The 18,067-nt window shown below is 35.5% G+C and overlaps 1 protein-coding gene across 6 annotated transcripts in view; it reads left to right on the top strand.

Moving 5' to 3' along the window:
- Positions 1 to 7,507: 7,507 nt before the first annotated feature.
- Positions 7,508 to 18,067, top strand: part of Ralgapa1 (Ral GTPase activating protein catalytic subunit alpha 1) — a 236,119-nt gene continuing 225,559 nt past the window's right edge. For all 6 annotated transcript variants that reach the window (XM_076850209.2, XM_076850208.2, XM_076850206.2 and 3 more), the window contains exon 1: positions 7,508 to 7,890. In XM_076850209.2, coding sequence (XP_076706324.1) covers positions 7,785 to 7,890 — 106 coding nt within the window. In that variant the 5' untranslated portion in view covers positions 7,508 to 7,784. The remainder of the gene's footprint in view (positions 7,891 to 18,067) is intronic.

Genomic DNA, 18,067 nt, shown 5'->3' with positions numbered 1-18,067 from the left:
ATGTATACCTGTCATTCCTACAAAAAGCAGTGGGGTTCGAAAAACTGTCTTGCAGTAGCAACAGCCAGGCAGGACTTTGGCAACAGCAACTTTCTGAGTACATAGACAAATATGTCAATCAGGAGTCCTTAGTATTTTCAGCCCATTACCCTTCAATCCAAATGTCTATACCTTCTGGAACTTTCCACTAGTTATTGTTGTTTTAAAATATTTTTCCCAATCTAGTAAGGCTTTTCAGTTTCTTTTTGTTGTTGTTGTTGTTGTTGTTGGTTGTTTAAAATCAAATTCCGTATAAATAAGGGAGGAAATGTACAACACTGATTTGGAGGAGAAAAATTAAGGTTCTCAGAAGGATCAAAGCTATACCATCTCTTTAAAGTGCAATGGATTGGTTCAGAATCAGTACAGCAATGACAGGAGTGAAATATAATGATGTAGATGAATGTGGCCTACATGGGGTAACTCAGCTGGTGCCCTGGAGTCATGAAGCTTCAAGCTGCTGCAGAGAGATTGGCACCATGTTTTTAGGTGAACAGACTTCAAAGCTAATATTAGTTGGCTGTTTAGATTTTGAAGTACATATGCAATTGGGAACTGATAAGTTTGTGGAGAATTCTTTCTAAGTTCAGCTTGAGAAAATGTTGAGCCATTCAGACAAAAACTGTATGATAATCAAAGAAGAGAAACTGCGTCTAGCTCAGGTATACAATGGGAATGAGACTTACCTCTTTGTGACAGAAAACACTCAGATAAGTAGAAAAGATATCTGCCTTCCAGAGAAGAAAATAAAGAATGGTTGTCTGCCCTTTTATGTGCAAATGCAGATGGAACTCCTAAGTTAAAATCAATCATTACTGGCAAATCAAAGATGCCCCAAAATGGAAAAGAGGACACAAGTACATTACCTGTGATATAAAAACCTAGTAAAAGATGTTTGGTTTACCAGAGAATTGTCTTTAGAATAATTCTTTCAAAACTTTGTTCCTAAGATCTGGTATTTTCAACTTAATGTTCTAAAATTCCATGAAGAAGATGTCAGGGTATTGTTACTTCTGGACAATTCCCCAGATCACCCTTATGCTGAATCACTAACCACTAAGGATGGTCAAATAAAAAACATGTTCTTTCCATATAAAGCTTCAACTTGGATTAAACCAATGCATCAGGAGTATGATCTTGAGCTGCAAATGACTTTATAGATGGAGGCAACTGGAAGAAAATCTTGTAATTTTTGTAAGAAAGTAAAGATGAGAAAGATAAAGGAGAAAAAGAGATTTCCCAAATAAAAACCTACAATATAAAATATGCAGTTTTTAACTGGGCAAAAGTTGGGATGAAGTAAAACAAATAACCATAGCAAATGCCTGAGGAAATTTTCTTTACAAAAAGCAGCCTATGATCTCCAAGGTTTAGAAGATAGGGATTATGGAGAGATTCTTGAGTAATGTGGAGAGTTAAAAACTAAGCTGGATGGTGATAGGATATGATTAAATAGAGATGATGAACAAAAGGGTTGTCCCTTCAAAAACAAAAGGTTGGATTACAAAGGAAGTTGTCCAAAGAGAAGATGTTGAGAAGCAGGTGCCGAATTTAAGTTATCTGCTGTGAGAGTTTGGACTACCTTCTTGACTTTGTGGATGCTACATCTGAATTTGAAGGTTCTATTTTACTCTGAAAGAGATGCAACAAGAAGTAGTCAAGAAACAGTTCTAGAGTAGAATGCATTTGAGAATTAGTTTTCAAGACTTAGGCCTTATAATATCAAGGATACCTTAATATGCCTTCAATTTCTGATTCTAGTAATTAGATTTTGTGTTTAAAGACTTCTGCAGTTGAGCTGGGGCTGTAGCTCAATGGCAGAGTGCTTGCCTTGCACATATGAGGCCCTGGGTTTGATCCTTTGCACCACATAAAAATAAACAAAATAAAGACATGTTGTCCATCTATAACTACAAAAATTTTTTAAAAAAAGATTTCTACAGTTTTTTGACCATATATGATATAGAACTACTGTGCATTGTCATGGTTTTTATTGATCAACATTATATTGCATACTAACATCCATTTACATATTAGTTAAAAATAGTTTTAAAATAATATATTTTTAAATTTTTTAGTTGTAGTTGGACACAATACATTTATTTTATTTATTTTTATGTAGTGTTGATGATCAAACCCAGGGCCTTGCAAGTGCTAGGCAAGCGCTCTACCTCTAAGTCATAACCCCAGCCCCAGATTTATGTGTTTTTTTTTTAAAGATTTATCTATATAGTTCTGTGGCTTCATAACTCATTTCTTTTTATTCTGAATCCATTGTATAGATGTACCACAGTTTGTTTATTCATTCATCTATTGAAGGATATCTTGTTGTAGGGACAGACGAGGTAAGGCACCAAAGATACAGGAAACAGTTTTATTTGGCTGCAGCCAAGTTCAGAAGGCACAGCTTTTGCTGTAATCCAGTTTCATGAAACTGGATTACAGCAAAAGGGGAGGGGGCTCAGAAGTTCACAGTCTGCAGAAGTTCATATAAAAGCAGCTTTTTCTTTCACTGTTCTGGGCAAGTTAACCCTTCAAGGAAAACACCTGAGAAGGAGAGAGCTGCTTCTCCCCTTTCTTCCTTCCCCCTGACAGCTGTTACCATGGAGCCTAAGTGGTAACTTCTCTTATCTTAGGAATGTAGACATCTCTGTGAAGCCCCAGTTTAAGGCTAGAGGCCTTGTTTACACATTTCTACAAAGTACTATACTGGATAAATGTTTATGAAAAAAACAGTAAGGGGGTGTCCAGCACCCGGAGTGCTGATTTCTTCCTGGCCAGAGGCCAAGTAAAATAGGGTAACATGAAAATAGGAAGTTTATCTACATTGAACTCTTTTGTAGAGACTCTTTTGCTGACAGTCCTAAAATCAGCCATGGTGAGAATTTCTGGAGAAGCCCAGGTAAGACTTTTTGTGGAGGAGGGGGTGCCACTACAATCTCAGTTGCTTCCAGTTTTTGGAATTATGCAAAAAGCTTCTGTAAACGTTTGTGTGCAGATTTTTGTGAGGTCATGTTTTGAAATAAGTTGAGTAAAATACCGGGGAATACAATTGTTGGATTGTATGGTAAGACTATGTTTAGCTTTCTAAGAAACTGCCAAATTGTCTTCCATAGTTAGTTAGCTGTACCACATTACATTCCCACCAGTAATGAATAAGAGGTTCTGTAGCTCCACATTCCTACCAGCATTTGGTGTTGTCAGTGATTTGGATTTTAGCCATTCTGAATGTGCAATATACAGTATATCACTATCGTTTTAACCTTTTTCTTTCATTTTTCATTTTATTATTATGATATTAGGAAACAAACCCAGGAACCCAGGGCCAATATATACTCTACCACTGAGTTATATCCCAGCACTTTTTATTTTTTATTTTGAGGCAAGATCTCACTAAGTTCTCAGGCTAGCCTCAGACTTGAAAGTCCTCCTGCCTCGGTCTCTGAATCTCTGGGTGTGTGCCAATGTGCTCAGACAGTTTTAATTTTTAATAAGGTGTTCAATAAGAAAAATAACTTCTTAGGGAGATCAAAACTCAATAGTTTTGATCCTGAGATAAAAAGCTTCAAGGATGGCTGGTCATTATTGTCACCACTTCTCTTTTAACTTAACTGTTGAATTCAGATCTTTACCATTTGTGTTCCATTATGACTCACCAGATAAGCATTCCAAAAGTACTATTACCATTGCAACACTGTTGGAATTTCAATCTTCTCATTCACAAGTAATTAAACTAAAACAGACTATGGCTAAAGTAAAGAAAAAAAATGACCAAGCTTTTATAATAAAATGCAACCAATTAAAAAATAATGGCCACACATAGTGACTTCCCTCCAGATCACACTATATAATAAGTAAAAACAAAACAAACACACAAAAAGTATTTTTTACTTTGGGGAAACTTGACCAACAACACTTCAGCCAAATGATCAAGGTCAGCGGTGATAAATCATATTAGTAGTTTTGATATGATGTAATGAAAATGGCACTTTACATCTCTGTCTTCCTTTCAAAACCCATAAACTTAGTCTAATTATGAGAAAATTACCAAACAAATTTTAATAGAGAGACATCCTTCAATATGCCTAACTGTACTCCTCAAAATCGTTAAGATTGGCTGGGGTTGTGGCTCAGCGGTAGAGTGCTCTTCTAGCATGTGCGAAGCCCTGGATTTGATCCTCAGTATCACGTATAACTAACTAACTAACTAACTAAATAAATAAATAAATAAATAAAATAAAGGCATTGTGTCCAACTACACCTAAAATAAATAAATATTAAAAAAAAATCAAGGTCACCATAACCAAGGAAAGTATAAGAAAACATGATAGCCAGAGGAGCCTAGAGCGACATGTACACTGAATCTAATAGTGCCCTAGATAAGACTCTGCAACAGAAAAATGACATTAGATTAAAAAAGACATTAGATTAAAAAAATAAGGAAATGGAGTTTAGTTTATAGTAATAATGTTTTGTAATTCATTCATTAAATTCAGCAAAATTGCCCTACTAAAGTAAGATATTAGGAAAATAAGGAAAACTGGTAGCTGGGTATATGGGAATTCTCCATACTGTCAACTCAATTTTTCTATAAACTATAATTACTTAAGAAATAATTCTGTTGATTTTTTAAAAGTTTCACATTTGGGTAAATCTGACTTTATTTAAAAAACTGTAATGTATCATGATCATATATTGAAAATTGATGGTGATATATTTTTCTTGATTTTAGACATAAATTTAAATTCTAGTTCTCACAAGCAATATTTCAAGGTTAATCTTTAAATATTTTCTTTTCATAATACATGTCTATGGAAAGGGCTTACACTTTAAAATAATTTTACTATGAATTTAAGTCAATGGTAAGAGAAGACAAGCAGTGGCTTGGATGTGCTATATCTAAATTATACAGTGTTGGTTTGTTCTGTGATGGTATTTCTATTATTTTCCTACATGTATTCCATATTTTGTTCAATATGCCATATAATTATTATTAGAGAAACATTACATTTTTGTTTTCTATAATTATTTCATCCACTCACCAAACGTTTACAGAGTGCCTGTGCAAGAGAAAGGAAAGAAAACCAACATTCATTCTTCCACTTTAACCAAGATTTATTGAAGGTATTTTGTAAAGAGCATTTTGCAAGAAGTTTGGGATACAGCTTTAAACAAAACCTATATGGTTTCTGACCTCAAGGAGTTTACAGTCTAGTGGGAAAGCAAATCTTAAACCATACAAATTTCTCTATTTAAAGTCTATGAAGGAAAATGAATGATATGTCAGCCTTTATAGAAATAGTTTTCAATAACTTTTCTCACCTAATTAACACAATGAATGATGTGATTTATATATGAGGAAAATAAGACTAAGGGAGATTATATGTCAAGGGCTTCAGAGTAAGTCCTCATATGGAATATCTAATTTAGATTTATCTGATTCTAAAGATCATGCTCAATAATACTGTACTATTGCTTGAATTTCACAAGCCTGTGAGGACAGATCTTATTTTGATTTTTCTAGTAAGAAAACTGATAATTAGAGGAAATAGAACTCAAATTTCTTGAATAATTCACTTATTTTCCTACTACGTCATGTTTCCTCAAAACAAGCTCTATAACTTGGATGATCTAAACTGTAAATTTAGGAATTAAATACATTTTTTCTAAGCTTTTAAAAAGAAATTACAGATTTCTGTCAAAACCAAGTACAGGTAAGCAAAGATTTTAACATAATTTTAGCAGATGCCTTACATCTCTTTTCTTTGCTTATTTTGTTATTTTTTTCATACTAATTAAATATTTCATCATATTTTGGACAAGACTATTGCTGTTGGTGAGAACATAGGTAAAAGGAAATAGTTCTGCAAACAAGTAAGCTCAAATTAATTTATGGAGAAAAGTTTCCAAGAACAATTTCAGTGTATATCACTCAGAATTTCACTGATATTTTTCAGCTATTGCAGATTCCTTGGATGTCCCCATCAATGTAATAAGAGATCTTGAATTTCTCTCTGTAGTGGAAAAGCTAACAACATATCCATGTTTATGTAAGATGCAGACAAAGGAAAGAGGATTAAAATAAACGTTAAAGTTCTCAGTAGAATAGAGGAAAGGAAGGCTGGGGTTGTGTCTCAGTGGGAGAGCACTCATCTAGCATGTGTGAGGCCCTGGGTTCTACCCCAAGCACCACACATAAATAAAATAAAGGTATTGTGTCCAGCTACAACTAAAAAATAAGTATTAAAAAAAAAGGATAGAGAAAAGGAATCGGAACCAGGGAAGGGAAAAAGGAAATACTTGGGAATGAGACTGGCCAAGTTATATTATGTGTATGAACGAAGATGTAACAACAAATCCTACCATTATGTACAACTATAATGCACCAATAAAAATGTTTCAAAAAAGACAACATGATTAATCCTAAAAAAAATTAAAGTTCTAAATATTTCTTAATTTTTCTGTTACAATACGTTTCTGGTAGGCCTCAGTTATTTATGCAAGATAATTTTCTTTATTTTTGTTTTAGGGGGCTAGGAATCCAAGGCCTTGTGCATGCTTACATGCACTCCACCGAACTACACCCCCAACTACACGGAAGATAATTTTAACCAAAAGGATGCACTACACATCTTTAAACTACAGTAGACTTTTAGCCACTACGTAAAGCATACAAAAAACCTTTTTTTTAAAAAAAACAAAAAAACCCAAAAAAAACCCTCTAAATTAGGCCCTAAAAGACTGGTACAATGAGGGCCTTCAGAATTGGCATGAAGCACGTATTTAACATCTTTTACGTTTTAGAAGTATCTTAAATTACACAGAAGATGAAAGACCTTTTTTTTTCTTTAGAGAGAGAGAGAGAGAGAGAGAATTTTAATATTTATTTTTTAGTTTTAATATTTATTTTTTAGTTATCGGCGGGCACAACATCTTTGTATGTGGTGCTGAGGATCGAACCCGGGCCGCACGCATTCCAGGCGAGCGCGCTACCGCCTGAGCCACATCCCCAGCCCATGAACGACCTTTTTAATAAAAACTATAGGACGCTGGAAGTTTGGCTACGAATCACGTTTACAATGGAGCACTCAGTAAAACTACCTTCACTGACTTTCTTGGGCTCCTCCCTGGCTTGGCTGCTTACACAGGAAACCAAGGTGCCAGGGATGATCTCACGCTGGCGTGACGTCAAGAGCCCTTGATGTCAGAAAGTGGTTGCCAGGGGGACCGTTCGCCACCGACGGCAGAGTCGTGAAACCCCATCACTACACTACTGCCTCCGTTTTGGCTTTTGCAGGGTCTAAGCTGCGAAAGAAGCTTTAACCTAAAGGGGGCCTCAGGGAGAGAGGAGTTGTGGAACTGCCGCCGAGAGCTCCACCTCCGTGGCATTGGGTCCCGGGCAGGGGCCGGGCCTGTGGCGGTGCGCGGCGGCCGCTGGAGGCAGGCGGCGGCGGCGGCGGCGGCGGGGAGCCAGCCCGGGTCTCCCTCGTTCGGTGCAGGGCCCGGAGAGGGAATCCGCCATATTGGAGCCGGAGCCGAAGGTGCCCCGGAGCCGCAGCGCGAGGCGGGTGGAAGTGACGGCCCTGGCCTCCACCAGGAAGGAGTCGTCTCTACTGGGGCCCGCAAGGCTGGGGAGTGAATGAGCTACTTGGGCTAGGCTCTTCCCCGCCCACTCCCTCCACTTTCTGCGGCCGGGACTGGGCCGGGAGGGGGCCGGAGCCGGCTGTGGAGACGGCAGTGGCAGGATGTTCTCCAAGAAGCCGCACGGGGACGTGAAGAAGTCCACCCAGAAGGTGCTGGACACCAAGAAGGACGCATTGACCCGCCTCAAGCACCTGCGCATCGTCATCGGTGAGGAGCGAGGGGTGGCGGCGCCGAGGCCTGGGTGGCCCGGCCTTCCCCTTGGGGGCCTTGAGGACTCTCCCTCGAGACCTGGCGCCGTGCGGGAGTGGAGGGCTAAGCGTCGCCTCTGCAGAGACGCGGAGGACGGATAATTTGGGGACCGGAAAACTTGGCACTCCGCAAACGCTTAATTACCTTTAACACAGACCTATCCAATTTGGGTTAATAGTCTGAACTCATTTTTAAAAATTAGTATTGCTCTAAAAACTTAGATCTTTAAGACTTTAGGGAGACTTGTGTTGTGGATCATTGTGCTTTAGTGGCTATGTTTGCCAGATGACTGACTACTGCCATCCCCACCCAAATGAAAAGAAAAACAAAACCCTGTCTCAGACAATGCAGTCCTTAATCTTTCAAGTTTCTTGGCTGATGGCAGGAGGAAGCAGTTATACTTCTTTGGGAAGTGGGTGGTTCCCAAAAGCTTGTGGGGAAGAGCCCCGCCCTTCTGTTAGTGCACCTTGTTCATCCTTACTGTCGTTTAAAGGGAAAACTATTATTAGTTACAGAAAGCAAGGTAGTTTATTGACTCCTTTGCTTGTTGAGATTTGTATAGAATTTTCTTTTTACTTAAAATTTTCTTACCTAAGTCATTTGCCCTCAACAGTTTGCTCTTGAGTTTTGGATATAATGTTAAATGAATCTTTTGGATATTTGTTCAGTTAGAAGGCCGATGAGGGCTGTAATAATGCTTATGAAACCTCTGGTTCAGTACTTGGGTTTTTTCGGATGAAGAAATTTGAGGTAAAAAGGAAAGTTATTTTGCCTGCGTTGATTTATAGAATTAACGACGACTGAGTTTAGGACTTAGATGCCTGAATTTTAGTTCATTTGGGTATCTATCTTCATTTGGTCTACCTGGTGAGTTTTGTTTTGGAAAGTGACCTTTATTGAGTGATATAAATAAGTCATTTATATAAGGTGTATGTTTCTCTATTGTTTACTCATACTACCTGGATACTACCAATAATACCGAACATTTGTATGGTGCTTTACAGTTTTCAAAGTGATTTCACAAAAATTATCATAATCTTTGCAATAACTCTAGAGGTATAGATATTATCATTTATTTTTCACAAGCGGGAAAGCTGATTTGAGACAAGTGGTCATCTAAGCTGCTAGAAGTTTGAATCACAACTGGAGTCCAGATTTTATGTCTCCACCTTATTTTTTACTACATTTATGACAACTAATCTTTGTCACAAGTAAATTGTTATTTATTCCTGTGGAATAGAAAGAAAACGGTTCAATCTAGTTTAGCAGTGCCAAAATAAGTCTCCTTTTCAAGAAAATGTCAATCTTCTAAATATGGTAGAGATTGTGATCCTTTTGTTTTCATTCTACTTGAGAGTTAAGTAATTCAATAAAAGATTTGGATAAGAATGTAACAGAGAAAGTGTATGTGTAAACATAGAAGATGTATTACAGATACTGGCATTTTGAAATTAGATGCTTACTGGAACTTGATTCCTACTTGGGACAAGCTGTAGGTTTCGTAAATGCAAAGTGGTAAAGTTGAGTTCCAGTAGAGTATTGAGATTTCCTAAATTGACTGCTATAGTTCTTTAGTTATAGAATAATTAAGGAATGGTTTATTTATACCTCTTTGGCATAGAGGATTTTTTCCCCCAATCTGGGAGACATGATCACATGTGTCAGATATTTTGTAGGTCCTAGCTTCTTCAGTTTGAAAATAATTTTTAAAAAGAAAAAAAACCTTTTGCTTTTTAGTAATTATGGACTTTTTAAAGTGGAGAGTGTACTGGAGTGTGTATATACACACATATAAATATATATCCATATTCATGTATATGAACATTTACATTTATAATATCCTTAGGAACTTTCAAATGGTAAACATTCTGCTTTCAGATTTCTTGCACTGTGAGTGGAGGAAGTCCGTAGAGACTATATACTCCAGAAGTTTTAGAATATTAGTTCTCAAGTAGGGACATTTTGCCCAATAGGAAACAATTCACAATGTCTGTAGATACTTTTTCACAACCTGGGGAAGGTGCTCTTGGCATCTTGTGTACTAGATGTTGCTAAACATTTTACAATGCACAGGATAATCCTTCACAACAATACTTGACTCCTAAATGTCTATAATGCTGAGACTATGATACTTGTTAAAACACAAGAGTACAAGATGGACCTCCAAATTCTGTAATTGGTTTTAATATATTAATCAAATAAAACTGTTGTGTATTTTTAAATGGTTACAATTATTTTATTTGAAATAGGTTAATAAATCAAGTGGGAGAGAATAGGATGACAAAAGATGAACAATGTCTTAGAAGTGTGCCAATTAGGTGTCTGATTTTACAGATGGAAGAGGCACTTTAAATCCTTTTTGGAAATACTTTTTTTTTTTCTTAAAAGTAATTTTAATATTTCTAAATTCAGTTGATTATAAAATTTTTAAAAAGGAAAACCTATTGTATTCTCTATTATTGAATGTTATTTCACTAAATGATCTTAAGGAAAAAGTGAGAATTTCCTTCCCTGAGTGAGCGAGCTTCCTTACCATAATGGCTTTGCTCTGGTGCTGGGAACTATGCTTTCTGATTGGGTTTCTCACCTGGACTAACTTTAGTCTCCATCATTTCGTTAGCCAAGTTTTATTTGTTTTTGCCTCCTGAACTTTTCCACATCCAGTTCCTTCTCTTCTCCCAGGAGAGTGTTGGTGTCCACACCTGGCCTGCAGACATGCAGATTTATACACACAGTATTGCTGGTTCTAAGTAGGGTTTTATTTTTATTTTTTAAATATTTTGAAAAAATGTTTTTGTAGTTGTGTATGGACAGAATGCCTTTATTTGTTTATTTTTATGTGGTGCTAAGGATTGAACCCAGCGCCTCACACCTGCTAGGCGAGCTCTGTGCCACTGAGCTACAACCCCAGCCTGGTAAATAGGGTTTTAAATAAGGTAATCACAATAAGGAAACTATTTTACAAAGTAATTGTGCATTACCAGTTCTACAGTCTTCTTACTTTTGTTAGGTCCTATCTGAACTATGTTGGACCAAACAAAACTGCATTCACTTAGGGTGTTTGTAGGAGTTCAGTACATCCAAATAAATGAGAACATAGTCATAATTTAAATGTCTTGTGAAAACCTTTTTCCTGGCTTATGCTCCTACCATGGGATAATTTCAGTTGAATGCATATAACTTGATTCTGAAGAATTTAGATTTAAATCTGCTGTTTATTGTTGAAAATATATCTTTAATTTGTAGGAACTAGAAGTCAGGGTTTTCTTAAAAAAAAAAAAAAAAAAAAGCCTTGTCTGGTTCTGAAGCTTTGTGGTATCCTTTTTACTATTCTTCCTCCTATTTCATAACAAATATCCTTAAGATAATAATAGTAAATTAGCAATTGTAAAGTGACTAAAATGCTTGGCTTATAGGGTATATTGACTAAAAGTTAATTTGCTTCTATTTTAAAATAGCAAGCCAACAGTTCAGTTCTCTTTATTTAAAAATAAAAAGATAAGTTCTTATTTGGCTAAAAATAAATTGTTAGGTCGTTGTTTCTTATTAAAAAAATATTTATTTATTTTTAGTTGTAGTTGGACACAATACCTTTATTTTATTTATTTATTTTTTTGTGGAGGTGAGGAATGAATTCAGGGCCTTGCACATGCTAGGTGAGCATTCTACCACTGAACCACAACCCCAGACTAGTTATATGTTTCTAACAGCTTGATATATAATCTGATATAGTAAAACTGCACATATTTAGAGTTTGTACAGTGACACTTATACATTTTAGGAAATCATCATAGCAGGTGAGATTAAAGTTATCTGGACAATCAAGATAAACAGCCAATGACTGGCCTATAGCTAAATGGTAAACATATGCCTGCCAGGCATGTACAAAGCCTTAGGTTCTATCCCCAGCACCTCATTAAAGAAAGAAAGAAAAAACATAAACATAGCCAGGTAAACAAGATAATATATTTATAATCTCCCCAAATTTCCTCATGTCCCTTTTATTCCTTTCTTTCCACCCGACTTGCATCCCACTCTCAGCAACAACTAATTTATGGTTACTCTAGAAAAGTTTGTGTTTTCTAGAATTTTATATAAATAGAATTATACAGTACAATATTTTTTGGGGGGGGGGTGGTGGTGCTTAATCATGGAGTCACGTCCCCAGTCCTTTTTTATTTTTTATTTTGAGATAGGGTCTCACAAAGTTGGTTGGGGCCTCTCTAAATTACTGAGGCTGCCTCAGCCTCCCAAGTCACTGGAGTTACAGGCATATGCCACTATGCCTGGCTCAGTATAATCATTTTTTGTTTGGTTTCTTTTACTCAGCCTCATTATTTGAAAATAATCTATATTGTGGTGTGGTATGTCAACAGTCAATGCTTTTTACTGCCGTAATATTTATTCATCATTATATGGGTGTACCACAGGTTTTTCCATTCACCTGTTGATTGGGGATGTTATAAATAGAGTTGCTATGAAGTATACTTGTTGTGTAGACACATACTTTATTTTCTCATGGATAAATACCAAGGAGTGGAATGACTGGGTCATATGGTAGGAATTTATGTAATTTTTAAGGAACTGCCAAATTGTTTTTCATCATTTTATGTTCTCAACAGCAGTGATGAGAGTACCAGTTCCTCTGTATATGCACCAACACTATTCTGTATGGGCAGTTTTCTTAATTTTAGTCTTTATAATGGTTATAATTAATATTTTCTGATGTCTAATAATGCTGAATATCTTTTTTTAATATTAAATCAGACAACACATTTTAAAAATATCTTTGTTTTGTTTATTTTTATGTGGTGCTGAGGATCGAACCATTGCCTCACTTAGGCAAGGCAAGCGCTCTACAACTGAGCTACAACCCCAGCCCCAATGCTGAATATCTTTTCATTAAGATATATATACACACACACACACACACACATATATAGTATTATATACATATTTAGTTGTAGATGGATACAGTGCTTTTATTTTGTTTATTTAGTTTTTTTTTTCTAAGTATTTTTTTTTTTAAAGAGAGAGAGAATTTTAATATTTATTCTTTAGTTTTCGGCGGACACAACATCTTTGTTTGTATGTGGTGCTGAGGATTGAACCCAGGCCGCACGCATGCCAGGTGAGCGTGCTACGGCTTGAGCCACATCCCCAGCCCTGTTTATTCAGTTTTTTTATGTGATGTTGGGAATTGAACCCAGTGCCTCATGCATCCTAGGCAAGGGTTCTACCACTGAGCCACAACCCCAGCCCCTCATTTACCTGTTTGTAAATTGAGTTTCCTTTCTTATTCAATTTGGAAGTTCTAGGCACTTTAGACAAATGCTTTACCATTGAGCAGCCCCTGTATACAAATGTTTTATCAGATCAGTAATTTGCAAAGATTTTTTTTTTCCCAGTTTGAGATGTCTTTTCATTCTCTTAACATTTTGGGTTTTTTTCCAGCTTATAAATAAGCTGTTTATTGTGACTTACATCATTCTCTTTTAACATTTTCATTGGAGGAGTAGAAAAGCTCAATTTGGGTTAAGTTCACATATCACCTTTTTATGTTTTTTGTTTGTGTTTTTTGATAATGTTATTTAATATCTTTGCCTAACCCAAGATCACAAGGATTTTCTTTCATGCTTTCTTCTAAAAATTTTATAGTTTTTCAGTTTATTTAGGTCTGTGATCCATCAATTTTCTCCCCAATGCTGGGGATTGAACCTAGGGCACTTACTACTGAGTTACATCCCCAGTTTATTTATTTATTTGTTTTTCTAACATTGTGAAACAGGTCTCACTAAGTTGCCCAGGCTGGTTTGGAATTTGCACTCCTTCTGCCTTAGCCTGTTGAGTAGCAGGGCTAACAGACAGGCACCACCACCATGGCTGGCTTGAAATGGTTTCTTTATCCCTAAATTGTACTTTGATATTATATGGATGCTTTTGCTTTCATTTGAATAGTATTGCTGTGTGTGTGTGTGTGTGTGTGTGTGTGTGTGTGTGTGAGTGTATGTATACATCCCCATCTTTTTAACCCATTTGAGTCTTTATATTTAAAGTGGGTTTCTTATTGATAGCATGTGGTTGTCTTTTTATAATCTAATAATCTGCCTTTTAATTGAGAGGCTTGGATAAGTATATTTAATGTGATTATTGATATGGCTAAGGTTGAGTCTGTCATCTTGTTATTTGTTTTCTATTTGGCTTATCTGTTTTAGTTCCACTCTCCCCACTTCTCTTTTTTCTCCCCCTCTCCTCTTTCTTTTGGATTAGTTGAGTAAATTTCATGATTAATCTCTTTTGTTAGTTTACCAGATCTAACCTTTTATTATTCTATGATTGGCTTTGTGATTTATAGTTATGTATTTTAACCAATAAGAGTCTATATCCTTAAGTGATAATATAGCACTCCTCATAGAATATAAAATCTTTGGGCTGGGGCTGTAGCTCAGTGGCAGAGAGCTTGCCTAGCATGCGTGAGGCACTGGGTTCAATCCTCAGCACCACACAAAAATAAATAAAATAAAGACATTTTGTCCATTTATAACTACAAAAAAAAAAAAGAACCTTACTTCCATTTCTTTCTGGAGCCTTTAAACTTTAGTTGTCATACAGTTTACTTAAATAAGTAGCTATCTTTTAAAGATTTTTAAATGATTAAAAAGTCTTATATATTTACCCATTTAGTGCAACATTTATTTTTCTTTTCATTCCCATATTCATTTTCCTCTGCATTCCCTTACATAGATATATATTCTGTTCAGTATAATTTTGTTCGTTCTAGAAAGACTTTAACATTTCTTCTGCAGTGATTGTTGGTGATGGACTCTTTATATTTTTGTTTGTTTGAAAATGTCTTTGCCTTCTTTATTGAAAGATATATTTGCTTTGTCTAGAATTCTAGGTTGATGATTTTTTTCCTTTGTGTTTTAAAGAGTTTATTCCACTGTCTTTTTGTTCGAATTGTTTCTGATAAGAAGTCTTCTATCAATCATCTGTATCTTATTCTATGTAGCATTATTTTTTTCATCTGGATGCTTTTAAGATTTTCTCTTCATCACTGGTTTTGAGCAATTCGTTTATGATATAATTTGGTTAGTTTTCTTCATATTTCTTGGCTTGAGGGTCATTAAGCTTTTTGGATTATTCGGAATTTGGAAGTTCTAGGCACTTTAGACAAATGCTTTACCATTGAACAGCCCCTGTATACAAATGTTTTATCAGATCAGTAATTTGCAAAGTTTTTTTTTTCCCAGTTTGAGTTGTCTTTTCATTATCTTAACATTTTGTTTTTTTCAGCTTATAAATAGTTCTCAACAAGTTTGGAAAAATTTTGGCCATCTTTTTTTTGGGGGGGAGGGAGAGATTGAATTTATGGGCACTTCGACCACTGAACTACATCCCCATCCCTGTTTTGTACTTTATTTAGAGGTAGGATCTCACTTAGTTGCTTAGTGCCTTACTTTTGCTGAGACTGACTTTGATCCTTCTGCCTCAGCCTCCTGAGGTGCTGGGATTACAGGCATGTGCCACTACTCTCTGCCTGGCCATCATTTTTTCACTTATATCTCCCTTTCTTTTTAGAACTTTGTTTATTAGTATATTGGAAAATATTAGTATTAAATTAGCATATTAAAAATATTAGGGGGGATTGGGGTTGTAGCTCAATAGTAGAGTGCTTAACTAGCACATGTGAGCCACTGGGTTTGATACTCAGCACCACATAAAAATAAATAAATAAAATGAAGGTATTGTGTCCATCTACAAAAAAAAAAAAAAAAAGTATTAGGGACTGGAGTTGTTGTTCAGTGATAAAAGCACTTGCCTCGCATGGATCCCCAGCATCACAGGAAAGGGAAAGTAGTGTATTGGAAAGTGTCATAGTTCACTGATATTCTTTTTGAATTCTTTTTTATTTTTATTATTTTCTTGAATTAATCTGCTTTTTTATTGATGTTTTAAATTCACTCATTTTTTTTCCTGTCATACATAAAATCTGCCATTAATCCCATCTAGTTAATTTTTCATCTCATAATTTTTTAATTTTTTGAGACAGGTTTTTTTACTCAGTATTATGTTGCCCAGATTGGTCACAAATTTGTGGCCTCAAATGATCCTCTTGCCTCAACATCCCAAGTGCTGGGATTACAAGTGTGCAGTACCACATTCAGTTTTGAGGAAGTTTTTAAAAAATGTCACCTATTATATGTCCTCTTAACTTTTGAATATATGGAATAGGTATTAAAATGATCTAACACATTTCTCTGCTAATTTTAAGATCTGCTTCAGTTCTAGATTAGTTTCAGTTGATTATTCTCATGCTGGTTGTTTTATTATATCTTTGTATTCCTGGTAATCATTGGAGACCTAATTGTCAATTATAACCCCCCCCCCCCCTTCTGGGTATTTTTGTATTACTATATATTTTTGATCCATTTTTTAGGGTGCAGTTAGATTATTTGGAAATAATTTGATAATTTTGGGTCTTGCTTTTCTTATTTGTTGGGTGGATCTATCTAAAGATTAATAATTGTCTGCTATGATATGAGTACCTTCTTAAGCATCTTATCTATCACCACACACATTAGGAGGTTTTGTTTTGTTTTGAAGCCCAGTTCTTGGAAACAGGCACTGTTCCTGTTCCTGTGTGAGCACTTGGTACTGTTACCTATAAATCTTTTACATGGTTCTTTCTTTGTCTTAGATTCCTTACAGGTATACTGTGATCATACTTGAAGGGGATCCTCTTCAGTTTCTTGGTTTTCACTGAGTGTAACCAGTCTCCTCTTCGGTGCTCTGTCCTGTGAACTCTCATTGCCTTGGTCTTCCTGAATGCTCAGCTCCATTTCCTCAACTCATGGAATCCATTGACTCCACCTAGATTCCCTTTTCTTTCACCATGGTTTGGAAACTCTCTTAAGGCAGTAAGCTGGAGTGGTCATAGGGCACACCTTGTTTATTTGTCACCTCTGAGTCATCACTCTGCTCACCTGATATCCATGTCTTTTTCTGAAAAACAAAGGAAAAACCAAGAAACAGCAGTTTTCAACACACTGGACATCAGATGGTAATAATAAAAGGTTCTCTTAAGTGAATGAGACTAAAATTGGCTTATACACAGCCACTTGGTTCCCATTTTTTACTTTTTTGTATTTAGAGTAGAAATTTGTTATCATAAATTAGTGAAAAATATCTGTCTTTCTCAGTCTGAATATATTCATGCTTGTATTTGGGAATGTTTGAACTATAACCTGCTTATAAAAATAAGCTAATTTGGTATATCCTTTTCTATTTTTAAAAGTTTGATAAGCAGTTTTAGTAAGTAATCCTATGTATGACATTGATCCTTTACATGCTTTTTTTTGTTTTTGTCTTTGATATTTATTCTTTAACTTGAAACTTACTAATTTGAAAAATTATTTTTGCTTCATTGAATTACTTCATACTTATGTATTTATGAAGAAATGATTTACTGTGCAGATTATTGTTATAAACAACATTACCAATTAATCTGCTTACTAGAACAAACTGTTTCAAATACTATAAGTCAGTTTTGCATTAACATTTCATCTATTAAGGATTTTATTGCACCTAAAGAATTATACTTGGCTCATTGAACTAAATAAAATATGGAGTGAACAATTAATGATAAACAAGAACTGAGTAGCCACTGTTCAAAGAAAGAAACATTATCAGGTTCCAGAGATGAGCTGATTACAACTAAAAGGCATTGAATTTGGTTCTTAGATTTCCTGTCAGCTAAGGTGAAAAGAGAAATACATTATGTTTCTTAGAAAAGAAAGCATCCTTCTTTGTTTTGATTGAAACATTTTTTTCTTGATTCATATCAGTCACAATTTGTGTGTCATGTATATGTGTTCGTATGTTAGTTCTAAAGTCTCTTCTTACTGAAATATCCATGGTATACAAGTAGATCTTGGAGAAAATAGAAAGATGGGTGATTATTTTGTCTATTTTGGCAAATGGCATCATCATCTTCCTGGTTAAAGACAGTGTGGTAGAAAAAGAAAAATTGATGTTGGAACATTTGGATCTTTCAAATCTCCCCAGCCAAGTTCTGCACTTCTTTGGTCTTATAATATTTAATATGTTCATTTTTTTCCTTAAATTTTTAGGT

Source organism: Callospermophilus lateralis, chromosome 3 (assembly GCF_048772815.1).
Source record: "Callospermophilus lateralis isolate mCalLat2 chromosome 3, mCalLat2.hap1, whole genome shotgun sequence".
NCBI lineage: Eukaryota > Metazoa > Chordata > Mammalia > Rodentia > Sciuridae > Callospermophilus > Callospermophilus lateralis.
This window is presented reverse-complemented; position numbering and strand designations above follow the sequence as displayed.